The sequence below is a fragment of the Ceratotherium simum genome, chromosome 29, assembly GCF_057802395.1.
Source record: "Ceratotherium simum simum isolate JZ-2026a chromosome 29, ASM5780239v1, whole genome shotgun sequence".
In the NCBI taxonomy this organism is placed as follows: Eukaryota; Metazoa; Chordata; class Mammalia; order Perissodactyla; family Rhinocerotidae; genus Ceratotherium; species Ceratotherium simum.
In genome coordinates, this window is record NC_141928.1 from 5,815,721 (window position 1) to 5,828,676 (window position 12,956).

General features: G+C 52.1%; 1 protein-coding gene and 1 non-coding gene across 11 annotated transcripts in view; both read right to left on the minus strand.

Moving 5' to 3' along the window:
* Positions 1 to 859: 859 nt before the first annotated feature.
* Positions 860 to 12,956, minus strand: part of PRRC2B (proline rich coiled-coil 2B) — a 93,835-nt gene continuing 81,738 nt past the window's right edge. For 5 of the 10 annotated variants that reach the window (XM_087418901.1, XM_087418899.1, XM_087418906.1 and 2 more), the window contains 4 exons: positions 9,759 to 9,938; positions 8,970 to 9,061; positions 6,728 to 6,809; positions 860 to 5,471 (listed from right to left, as the gene is read on the minus strand). In XM_087418901.1, the coding sequence (XP_087275027.1) occupies positions 5,340 to 5,471; positions 6,728 to 6,809; positions 8,970 to 9,061; positions 9,759 to 9,938 (486 nt within the window). In that variant the 3' untranslated portion in view covers positions 860 to 5,339. The remainder of the gene's footprint in view (positions 5,472 to 6,727; positions 6,810 to 8,969; positions 9,062 to 9,758; positions 9,939 to 12,956) is intronic. The other 5 variants (XM_087418903.1, XM_087418900.1, XM_087418905.1 and 2 more) reach the window with 3 other exon arrangements.
* Positions 10,799 to 10,884, minus strand: LOC147913179 (small nucleolar RNA SNORD62). The gene has a single exon (XR_015549057.1). It is a non-coding gene; the product is annotated as a small nucleolar RNA SNORD62 (small nucleolar RNA).

Here is a 12,956-nt window from a genome sequence, read left to right on the forward strand (position 1 = left end):
GTTCAGAGCCTCCATCCTGTGGGGCTCTCAGCCTCCTTCCAGGCACCTCCTCAAGTTCTGTGAACCACCTGTCCCCAGGGGCGGTGAAGCCAGGGAATGGATGTGGCCTTTATTGCTGATAGGCGCCCATGCCCGGGTGCCATTCTTCCATAGTGAGGAGGCTTAGAAGGAATCTTCAGGCAGGTTTCTTCACGGAAACAGTGTTAAACTTACTTGGGGATAATTTCTAAGTGGTGCCTGGCACTGTGCTAAGTGCCGCGTCTTTGAATCCACACTACCCCATGAGGGAGGTACTGTTAGAGTCCACGTTTTAGGTTAAGGAGATTGTGACTGGGAGAAGTGAAGTACTCCCCAAGGCCACACAGCTAGGCAGTGGCAGAACTGAGAACTACTGCATGAACCCAAATCCAAACCCTTGACCCTTCAATGCCCCATGCCTGGCTTGCTCCTTTTTCCTACCCCAAAGTGCAGCATGATCTTCTCCTACTTCCAGGAAAAGAACAGAGATACCTGAAGTGGCAACAATACACGACAAATCAATCACTTATCTCCTCCAATGCACCCACTTCTCATGGGAAGTGGGGGCGGGGGGCAGAGGGCAGGCAGATGTCCTGCACACCCTCAGTTCCATCCACTGGGAAGAGGGTGGGGATTGCTGATGCCGACGACCCAGGACCCAGGACCCAGGACCCAGAACCCAGGTTTCAATCCCTTCTCTCCCTCGTGTTAAGGCATTCAGCCAGGTCATTCCTCATTTCCATGTAAACTGTCCATAAAAAGGAAAACGATTCCATCTGTTAAGTCTCTCCAGTCAAATGACAGAATCGAGGGGGACACAGCCTAAGCAAACAAGTTCAGCTTTAGTTTTTTTAACTTTTTTATTTAAATAAGGAGAATTCTTTCATATGGAAAGAGCTAGTACAATCACATATTTGAAAGGAGAAACAATAGGTACTGAACCGGAGGGAAAGGGCAAAGGGTGAGTGCCGCCATGGCCTGGTGAATCCATGATTCCATTTCCCATCCAAGATAAAAGTGTCCCCAAAATAATGTATAAACAAGCTGCACATTACATCTTTAGCCATCGTCTGCCCTTTCAAATATCTGGTCTACGTGAAGAGACAGAGAAAAGGCCAAAATAAAAACAAAAGGAAACAACAAAACACAACCCTCTCAAGAACAACAAAAACCCCAAACCCTTTTTACTACGCAAGGCATGAGGTCCAAAGCTTAGAGTACAGTAGCCCCTTTAAACAATGGAAGAAAGTCATCCACACAGAGCCTTAAGAGAAATTCCCACTCCGAGGCTTCGTAACATGCTGAAGACAGGGCCCTGGGGATGCACTACCATCTTGGAGACACCCAACCGGGGTGGAAAACCGGTGAGCAGGTCAGATGTGCCTGGAAGATCACTAGCCGGATATGCGCTGGTGGTCCCGGGGAGAGCATGGCAGGGGACAGAGTCTGACCCCAACACCAAGTGGCTCCTGTCCCAGGTTGTCTGTCTGTCGTAGCTCCGTCTCACATTTTCAAACAGGCAAAGCTGGCTTTCTGGAAGTCTGCATTTCCCATTCATCACAGAACACGACAAAGCACCAACACTCTAGTGTCCTTGGTTGTCGAAGGCCATTTCCAACCAGACCTTCTAACCCAGGCTTGCTCTGCAAGAAGTGAAAAGGGACAAATACAGATTGGAGAGGCAACATGCAGCTACCCGGCAGAGGGGAACCAAACAGCAGGGAGGGGCTTGACCAGTCTGCCACACACTGCCTGCCTCAGGGGGCCGGTTCTGAACATGGCTGTGTGCACACCCTCAGCCTCCTTGGCTCTGAGCATCAGTCACAAACCTCATCAACCATCCAGAAGGCAGGTCCAGAAGACAGGAAGGCAAAAGCATGGCTGGAGAGAACCGATACCAATATTTAATGACAGGACACCCTAATATCCCTAGAAGTGGCTGGAATGACCACGGCTTTGGAACTGGACCAACCACTTTTTCTGAATGTGTTAAGTCACTCTCTGTTTCTCCCTTAAGGAACCTAGGGCCAGAAGTGTAGGAATTCCAAGTTTGAAAACATTAATAACATGGATAAAAAGGGGGAAGCAACAGTAAAGAAAACCAGACCAAATACAGCTGGCAGAGAAGTCTTCAGTGGCTGGATGATGCCTCTCAGATGGATACACAACCCCACCCTCTGGGATTTCACCCCACTGAGTAGTTGACACTGGACAGACACTATTGCAGGGTCACTGGTTGCCAAGCAACAGGCCGCACCATTGATGGCCAGGGCAAAGCTGCCAGTATCAGAAGGGAGGGCGATTATAGCAGGCAAAGGTGCAGTGAGAGGGGGCTCTGACACCCCCGCCCCCATCTCAGCAGCAGAAAAGGTTAAGTGCTGGTCTTTACCTGTTCCCACCAAAGACCCCATGGCACCCCAGCAGAGGCCTCTGCATGGATTTGCACTCTGATGGGGGTTTGGAACCAAAATAAAACCCTAAGTCCTATTACCTTGAGCTTGGCTCTAAGACCACATGAAAGGAAGAGAGAGATTGCACCTTAAAACATCTCTGCACTAAAAACTGCATTTAATCAGACCAAGGAAGGGCTGGGGTGCTGGGCAGGCCCGAGACCTGCCCTCTGCCCCGAGAGTCCAATTTAAAATCTGTATCTTAGCGGGAAAGAGACTGCAGCACGGGCACATGGAGGTGGTGAACGCACTGAACTTCACATGCAATTTCCTGGCCTTTCCTGCACAGAATAATTCAGACATTATATATAAATAGAGCAGTGAAACATTTACTTTTTTTTCACCTAGACCTACAACATCAATACATATAAATAAATTCTAGTGTTTTCTGTTTTTATTGGGGGGTGATACAGGGGTAGAGAAAGGGGCTGAAGAACAGGTGACCCTTTTGTGTTTATTTTTTGTCAAACAGGAAGTACTGTCACTCTGACGGCAGGTTCACCTGAAGGGTACATCTTGAGTTTGTAACAGCATCCAGGGCTGGCTTGTTAAATTTCCAAATGAGAAAACCTTTTTTCCTTTTGACAAACAATGTGCATCAGAACTAGGTGAAGGGTCTGGCCGTATTTCTCAGTGTACAGGCAGCAGGTCGTGTGTGGCTCCTGCAGGGGCAGCGGGGCGGTGGAGGCAGGCAGAAGGGAGTTGAGTTGCAGTCAGATGCTCGCAAGAGAAGAGAGAGAAGGGCAGATGAGCACACAGCAGGCGAGTGCAGGCGACTCCGTCAAGTGCGCAGTCCCTCAAGAAGGGCCTTCAGAGTAAAGATTCGGGGGATGAAGAAGTAAAAAAGGACAAGCTGTGAAGAAGTGAGTTCTGCGGGTGGAGGCCAGAAGGGGATGCTGAGAGCTACAGACTGAGCAGGAAAGCATCTTTCAAGAACACAGCCCTCTCCAGATGACACCCGGCACTCTGCTAGGAGGCTGTTCCCCCACCTCCTCAAAGCAGTCCGGCAACAAGGAGTTACTCCAGCAGTTCCCGAGGTGCTTCTTTCCCCATGTTCCACACTACACAGAGCTTAGAACCACAGCCTGCAGAATCACACACCTGCAGTGACACCCAGGGAGGACTCCGGGGGGCACATCCCCGCCTGCCTACTGCTCGTCCTCCGAGCCAGGTCTTTCCTGGAACCGCTGTGGAACCACCAGCGGTAGCAGGCAGCAACTCCTTTAGATAGATGACTGGTTAGTTACTCTGAAGAGCATGTGCAAAACTTGAAATTTCCCCTCCCCTTTCCTTGGAATGACAGAATCTGGGATGATTTCCTTCTAGTTCTTACTTGAAAAACAAATAAGAAACCAGCATGAAAAACATTTCAAAACCATTTGAAAAACAAAAAAAAAACAGCATGAAATGGCTCACACAAACATTTTGCTAGAAGCAGCTCTGCAGACTTGAGAGGCGGTCATTTTTCCAAGGCTGCCCAGGCTGTTTTGGAACCATGGTCGGCCCTGCAACCCATCTTCCCCTTGGACCCTGCCCCAGCCGTCTGGAAAAACTGACACCCACTGCCCAGCTCAGGCCCCTCTGTCCCAACAACCTGGGTCTGCTGCTGGGAGCGAAGAAAAGGAGAAAAAGGAAGCCCTCCCAGCAGCCTCACAGACCACACGCCTCTGCTGCAGACCCAACCAAAAGCTGTCTGTGCACTCCTGCCACCACGTGGAAAACCCTCATGGTTTCTAGTGACCAGCTGCGTGAGAGGTGGGGACAGAGGATCCAGAGGATTAAGAGGCAGGTAAGGAGAAAGGAGAAGGGTGTATTTTGGAAAGCTTTGAGGAAAGGGAGTGTATGTGCAAACAGCAGCCCCTACAGGTGCTGGAGCCCCAGAGCAGAGACGCTGGGGTCATGGTGCCGTCAGCTCGCCCCCTCCAAGCCAAACTGGAAAACACCAGTGACTTCATATCTCCTTGATTCATCTTGAGTGCCCAGCAGTCAGCGTAGCCACTGTGTTAATTCTAATGCTAAAAAAAATGTCATCAACTTCACTGGGCTGCCCATAAGCTCCCTGCAGTCATCAGGCCAGGGGCTAGAACCCAACTGAGAACCTATCTCCCTCACCTCTCTCACATCGCTGCTTCCAAAGCACATAGCTGGACAGTGGAGTGCTCGTGAGCCACGGTGTGTTGCATAACCTCTGTGTGTGTCTGCAAGTACCCTCAAAGGTTAACCAATGAAAGAGAGCAGGAGGAGATGCATTCTTAAGAGTCAGCTCTTAAGGTATCGCAGTGATGTACCAAATTAAACAGCAAAGAGATTAGAGGAAATTACTGGAACACAAGTGGGGGTCAGGGAGAGGATGGCGAAGAAAGTATAAAAGTTCAGCTATACAGACGTAGCTTGTGTTTTTGTTTTCTTTTCCTTTCTCCTTTGTAAAAACCTTAGCTGCTTTTTAAAACAAAAAGCCTCAAACTAAAATGACCCGGCTGCCAAACCACTGTGCCCAGGGCCCGGAAGTCCGCGAGGGAAGGAAGCACTGCTGAGAAAGCGCCCGGCTGTGCGGAGCAGGACGGAGTGGGCGGGGCATCTGCACTGCACAAAGGCCCCAGTCACTCCAGGTCGGATGGAGAGGAGGTGGGAATGGAGTCGTTGGCTTGTTTTGTTTGTACTAAAGTAAGCAGGTCAATGCCATAAATCCACGGGGGCAGGCTGGCTGGACAATGGAGCTTTCAGGAGTGGAGGAGAGAAAGGAGATCTCTCAGTCCGGCCTGTGGTTGGACGGTGGATCTGGGGAGACTCCCGAGCATCCAGCTGTGGAGAGGCCAAGTGGTAGCCCTGTCCTCACTGTCCTCACAAGGGGTGAGGTGTGGCCGAGCACCTTCAGGCCTTGCTCTCCTCCACTTTCACCGCCCGAGGCTTGATTGCTCCGGTCCGCTTCATCTGGGAGGTGGCCGCAGGGGCCTCCTGCAGTTTCACGGCTCCCAGGCTGGGTTTTTCATCCACTCGTTTTGCCTTTGGACAGATAAATGGGGACAAAGAAAGTTATCCTTACGCAGAACCATCCGTCTGGATACATAGTTCCCACCACCCACTTCCTGCTGCTGAGTCACAGAGGAAAGCTACCCTAAGGCCATCCTTTGGTCGAAGAACCAGACTTAGAAATAATGAAGGACACTGGCATGAGGCCGCTCTGTTCCCTCCCACGGGCGCTGAGTGCAGTGATTCGGAGAGGCAAGAAGGCACCGGGTCCTCCGGAAGGCTTCTGCAATGCCCACTGGCCTCTGCAGGAGCAACACATCCAAGGCCGACTGGAAGAACCTTTTCAAATCAGTGCACCCCATGCCCCACAGGTGAAAACGCCCCCAAGCAGATCCAAGCGCACCCTCCGAGTCTCAGAACCCCCCACGGTCTGCGGAAGAGGTATGGGGCCTCTTGGCAGGCTGCTTCTCCCAGATCTTGGACCCTCCCCGACTCCCACTCTGTGGAAACCTTTCCCCAGGACCCTAGTATGAGATCCCTAGTCAGGGTGCCATCAGCCTGCAGCTTTGCACAGTGGAATGTGTCACAGAGTGACCAGCCTTGATTCTGCCCTCACACAGTGGGGTGAACTCTGGAAGAAGCTTTAGAAGCTCAGTCCAAGCAATTCAAGGAGTGACCCTCTGGGGAGCCAACGAAATGAGCGATCAACCTTCCGCCTCCACCCCCCAGGGGTGCTGTTCTGTTAAAACCCTTGCCTGCCAGGCCTGAGCTCTGGAGGCCCGTCACGTTTTAGAGCAGTAGTGAAAAGAATAGTGCCTGAATGCAAAGACACTGAGAAATCCCTGGTATTATAAAATGGGAAAACATCACTGCATCTGTCATCCCACCCAGCCAAAGACCAAGACAAGACACAGCACTTACGGGAGCGAACACACACACGCACACGCCCCGGCTTCTAGAGCTGACCCACAGACCTAACCGTGTCCAGCGCCTTCACAGCCCAAATCACTATGGAGGGATAGTCCACCTTCTGGCGTCACCTCCTCAGAGGAGTCCGCATCCTCCCTTCTCTGCAGGACAAGGAAGGATCCAGACGCCCGTCAAGAGGAGAAATGCCTTCGCCAGGGGGCACTCGGGCTGCCCGGCTCCCGGCGCCATGCTCTAAGCCCTAGGGCACGTCTCTCTCTATAAGAGGCACACTCAAACAGGCTGGACTGTCCCTTCTCTTTTGGCGCTTGGAGACGGGCCTAAGCGTCCGGGGCCGGAGGGTCTGGAAAGCCATCTTCTACCTGTTGAACGTAGTGTCCCTGCACAGAGCCCATGTTAACTGCTGATCCAGAGGCCTTCCCACTGGGGCTAGCAGAGCTAGGCCTGAAAAAACCAAAGGCAGGGGGTGAGAACACACACGCATCACCACGGAAACGGAATCAAGCCTAGCGCGCGGCGCAGACCTCTCCACAGAGGAAACAAAGACCGCAGACAGCCAGAGTGCAGAGGAGTGAGGGCGGAAGTCACGGTCTGCCCTGGCGCCCCCAACGTAGGTCACAGAGACGCACCCGAGGGGGCAGAGGCCGAGGCCCCTACTACAGGCAGACACTGACCGGATGGATGGACAGACACTAACCATCTCTCAGGGTTTGGAGGGTCTGGAGCAAAGTGATTCTATGACCCAAGAAAAGGTCTATAAACCTGGTATAAGAATTATGCCAAATATTTTTCTACTCTTCATTGTTTTGGGGGGCAGGGGGTAGCAGAGAGACATACCAAAAGGAACAAAAATGTAGAACATCTTTCTGAATGTGTTCCGTTGACCCGACACTAGTGCTCAGGGATGTTAATCAGGCGTTACGTAAATAAAGATTCTGTGGTCAAAAAGCGTTTGAAGTGCTGTGTGCGGAGATGAACAGGACTCTCGGTGGTGGGGCCACGTAGACTCCGTGCTGAGGAGCACCACGACTCCCAACAAGCCACTTGGGTACAGCATGCCCCCCAAGTATCTGACCAGGGAACCCTTTTATGGCAAGGCATGCCTCAGAAGCTGCGTTTCCAGAAAACTTGGGAAACACTGCTCTATAAAAATACACTAACTTTCTCAACCCCACTAACACACCAACAAAAGAAAAGCTACTAGTTAAGGCTTATATTTTCTAAATATTCTCCAAAGAATAAAGCTGCTGCCATTCCTACACCAAATGGACACAGATGACTCTTGTTATGGGAGCTTCGTTTTTCTGGATTTGCCTCTGAGGAAGCCAGATGCTGCTCAAGTCTGCCTGTGGCAGCAGAGGAATGGCAGCATCTGGTTCTACTTGAAGCTTCCTTCTTTCTTCCTAATTATACTCATTGTTCTGTGCTGCTCTCCATATATATATTCCTTATAGTTCTGTTGTTTTGGCCTATGTGAAAAATATGGTTGGAAAACAAAACAAACAAAAGTAAGCGAAGCCAAGAGAATGAAAATAAGAACAGAAAAGATGATGAAATGGGGGAAAAAGAAATCACAAAAATCCCTTTCTCTGGAAATGCAGTTGGAAATATGGAATGATGTGACAGAGGTGGCCTCGGCCTCAACACTCCAAGAAGGAGCACCAGGGCAGAGTGACCACGGGCAGCATAAACGACTCGCAGAGATGGTGATCCGATTGGCAAGAGTGCTCCTCAACTGGTCAGGCGGCTGTGTGCCGTGGAGGGGTTTGATGGCGCTCCAGAGCCATGCCGTCAACCTCTCACAGGGCACTGCAGTCACACATGTCTGCTTTACTCATCTGCAAACAGGAGGGACCTCCAGGAATCTCCCACATGTAACAAGAGTCGACTGTCCCAACCCTGGGGCCCACAGCCAGAGCATGCTGTCTTCCCATCCCAGCACATCTTCTCCAGGGGTGAAAAGGTCAGCAAAACCAGAGGTTCTCACATTTTTTAATATAATAAGTAATTCCACATAATCCATACAAAGCCACCTCCGAACCCAGCTAAGGGACCTGGGACAGTTACTGGAAGTGGAGACAGATACAGAGGAAGCAAAGAGAGGTGCCAGTTCGTTGTGTGCAAGGCACGGCCCCACAAGCCCTGCGGTAACAAGCCTTGGCAGGGTCAGAGGGCCAGTTCAGGGGAAAGCGGCCCCAGGAAAGGAAAGTCTCCTCCCCTTCCGGGGTGCATGCCTTCTTGGCCAGTGAATCTGTTTTTAAAATCTGGTGAGAAAGCTGGGAGTAGTCAGGGTCGGTCCTGAGACTATTAAAACGTTAGCCATTCCCTTTCCTACCTTTCCAGAGAGCTCTCCCAATCCAGAGCATTTGATGATCATGATTAAAAACAAAGCCATTCTCCCAATTCCTGATTTTTTCGTGGTTAACTAAAACACGAGTGTATCCAGCACTGGAACTTCACAGGGACACATGGGCCTACAAAGGGGACCAGCCTCAGTGCCCTTCCACTGCTCTCCCTGTGCCCCACGGATTCTTGTGAACCATCAAGTCTCATCTACAGCGAGCGCTCGGCCATGCAGCATCCGACTCCCAGGGCATTTTTTACCTGTAGGTCTGTGGTGATGGCACGGAGCCTCCTGAAGGAACATTCTGTTTACTGTCGGCAAAGTGGAAGCCCTTCATCTCCATCTGAGAGGACTAAAGAGACCAAGAAGTAACCAGCTGTCATCTGATGGCCCTGGAGACCGGCTGACCCTCGCGGACTCACGCTGGGCAAAGCCGCTGAGGGCCCCAGAGAATTTCCAGATAGAGCTATCTTTTAAAGGAATCTGCTCTCCTTCCCCTCCAATCAAGGCTTAAGAGGGCTTTTTCTTAGAAGCAGGTACCATCACGTTTTTGTTCTATTTTGAGTAGAGTGGGGAGAGCAGACTGTGCACTACCACAGGGCACTGACAATGCTGTGGACATGACCTCTCTACCCGAGGCCACCCTCAGGAGAACCCCTGGGAACTGGTGAGAAATGTGGATCCCTGGACCTCAGCCCTAGACATACTCTATCAGGATCTCTGAGACCTGCATCTGAACTAGGCTCACAGATGCTTCCCAGGCCGTGCTGTTCCTCAGGCATCAATCACACATACGTCCCTTTCTGCTCTGCAGTCTCCACCCACACTCAAGCTTGCTTACATTGCTAGCTTACACACGAACCCTGTTCCTGCCATGGGATTCCGAGAGGACTTCATGACAAGCAGGAAATCAGTGGTATGGCAAGGCCAGGAGGTTGCATCCCAGACCTCTGGCATTTTCTGCCACAACAGTGGTTCCTGACTAGCTCGAAAGGGTTGATGAGACAAGGACCCTCCCTAGGATCACAGCAGGATGAAGGTATCCTTACCTCTCTGCTGGTGTTAAGGACCGAAGGCTGGGACCCAGGTGGAAGAATTCTTCGAGGGGCCCCGACAGAGAGGCTCTGCCCCTGCGGCAGCTGGATGGACTGTGGCAGAAGCAGGGGCTGCTGCCCAGAGCCGTACCGAGGCAGGGGCAGCTGGGAGCCAGGCAGCGGCATCGTCAGCTGCTGGACGACAGGGACAGTCAGGAGGAGGAATGGATGTCGGGGAGAATGCCACAGACCACTGGTTACACACGCACCCAACAGTGACCACACGTTATACTTCAGAGTCTTATTTCAAAAGAATTAAAGTGAGGCCTTTGCACAACAGTAAAGATCCTGGGCTTCTACAGAGCACAGCAGAGATTACCCTAGATTTCACACTCTCGATGGCAGGGGGCAGGTCCGATCGCTGGAGTACATACAGCAGGTGGTGAGAAGACAAGGGCAGGCGCCACACTGCGAGGAGTTCACAGCCTAAGTGTGCAGCTCCTCTCCGAGTGCGCAAAAGGTCGGGTATCCCCGGCCCCTCCTGCTTTCATCCAACGAAGATTTACTGAAGGCACCTATGTGCTGGGGAAGCACCAGGAGACTGTCTGACCGGGAAATGGTGATGACAGTGCAGTGACATGCTGGACACAGCCACAGGGTGCCCAGAGTGCAAAGTGCAGGCAGCAAACCCCATGTGCATAGGGGGGTTTGCTGGGGAGGGGGAAGAAGAGTTAGGGAACGTCAGGATGGCTTCTTAGGGAACGTCTAAGCCAAGTCCCAAAAGATGAGAGCTGTACAGGAAGTCTGTCTTTGCATCCCTCTGTGCAGCACAGAAAGGAAAAGCTCCTCTACTGCTTGGCCTCTAGGGAGGCTAGAAAACAAGACTAAGCTGGGATCTGGTCTTTAGGGAGCCTCTGGGATCCTTGTGAAGCATGTTATGACAGAAGAATGGGGTGACGACGGCAAGGCCTAAGTGACCACTTCTAAAGTCGAGAGAGAGGAAGGAGGTGTGCCTGGAGACTCTCAGGACAGGGGGAGAGGGGCGGGCCACTTTTTCTCTCAGTCACTTTCCTCTTCATTTCCCTACTATTGAGTCCACAGTGGAGGGTCAGAAGGATCTACTGGAATTGCATCACTGAGACGTGTGGCAGCCAGAGCCTCGAGACCCCATACCCTCCCTTGCACACAACATGGTGCAGAATGAAGACGAGGACAGCGCTGCCACCTGTGGGGCGCTGGCTCGGGGTGTGGTATGACCCGACTTGTGTGTTAAGGGGCACCACGGCTGCTGTGTTGAGAACAGACTGTCAGGGACCGAGAGCTGAAGCAGGGCGATCAGGCAGGAACTTTGCAGTAGCCCAGACAGGGTGGTGGGTGGAGGAGATGAGAAAGGGCTGGATTTTGAACACTTTTCAAAGGTAGAGCTGGCAGGACCTGCTGAATGATCAGAGCAGGTGTCATGGGAAGTCGGGCCCCAAGACAACATGGACTAGACAACCAGAAGGACCGCACGGAAAGTCACGTGTTGGACACAATGTCTGCACACGTTAAGCATGAGATGCCGGGCAGCCCACCGGATTGGAGTTCAGGTCCAGGAGACAGATCTAGGCTGAAGATATAAATTTGGGAGAACACGGACAGGACTATTTCTAGCCCGAGGACAGAACCCAGGAGCACACGACATTACAGATGGGGGAGGCAAGGAGGACAGAGCAGAGAAGAACAAGGGAGAGGGCTTCGGGTGGAGGAGGAAAACCAGGAGCGGAGTCTTTGCGACCACGTGAAGAACGTGCTTCAAGGGAGAAGGAGTGATCAGCTCAGATGCTGCTGACGCAGCAGGAGCGTGAGGAACAAACCATCAGATTCGGCCACACGGAATTTACTGGGGTACTTCACGGTTTTTTTTTGAAGGGGCAAAGAGAGGGTGGCTGGGGATGTAATCAGAGACCCTCACAGCCGGAGGGCAGCACTGCGGCACATTTGTGTGCTGACAGGAAAGGACACTGAGGCAGGAGAGAGGGAGACATGCTGGAGCCCGGCCCAGAGCAGGTGGAAAGCATGGGCTGCGAGAGCAGAGAGCACGGCTGGCCCACCCTGGCAACAGCCACCCACGCAGGCAAAGACACGCGGCGATGCGAGCTTGTACAAATTCTCTTTTTGTTACTACTGATATTTCCTTGGTGACACAGAATCAAGATCATGGTGGGATAGAAGGCAATGAGGAGAAAGCTGTGAGTCTGAAACAGCCACCGGGAGGGCGGGGGCCTGACTGGGCTCCAGCGCAGGGAGGCACCCAGACCCACTTGAGGTTGACTGTCTGGAGCAAGGTCATATTTAGCCCGAGTCCAGTCTGAATGGGGGTCTGTTTTTCTCCGGTCACAAATAGCTGCAGCAGCAGCGGGACTGGATTTAACCAGGATGAATACAATGCGGCGGGGGAGCGAGTGCAAATACAAAGGAGAGGCTCCACTAACGAGGGCAAGGAGGGAAGTGAGCCCACAGTGGGGTGAGGAATGATAAAAAGGTGGCTGGAGTTAGCTCAGTAGAGAGAGGAAGGTAGAAAAGTCAGAGATGGTGACTGGGGAGGACCCTTAAGCTGGAAACGATGGCAGAAGTACAGCACTGGTGGCAAGGCCATGTAACTGGGGGGACAGAGCCCATGGTACAGCGACCTGGGGGTATCATCTATGCAGAAACCATCGAAACCACGGAGAACTAGAAAAGCAGCATGTTGGAGAAACTGAGCCAGGGGTCAAAGCAGGGGAGGGGAGTGACCCTCAAAGCTGTCCAATACTGCCAATGGGTCAAGGGAGAGGAAGATGGAGAACCAAACACTGGATTCAGGAATATGGCGCTCGCAGGAACGTGGAGGCCAGCAGGAGCACAGTCTATGGTGTGGGCCTCAAAGCTGGGGTTTTGAGGGCCGGCCCTGTGGCTTGGCGGTTAAGTGCGCGCGCTGCGATGCTGGCGGCCCGGGGTTCGGATCCCGGGTGCGCATCGAGGCACCACTTCTCTGTCCATCCTGAGGCCGAGTCCCATATACAGCAACTAGAAGGGTGTGCAGCTGTGACATACAACTATCTACTGGGGCTTTGGGGGCAGAAAATAAATAAAATCTTTGAAAAAAAAAAAAAAAAAAAAAAAGCTGGGGTTTTGAGAAGGAGGAAGAACGGTCTAGAAACATCACTGAGTGTGCCAAGAGGTCACTCCCCA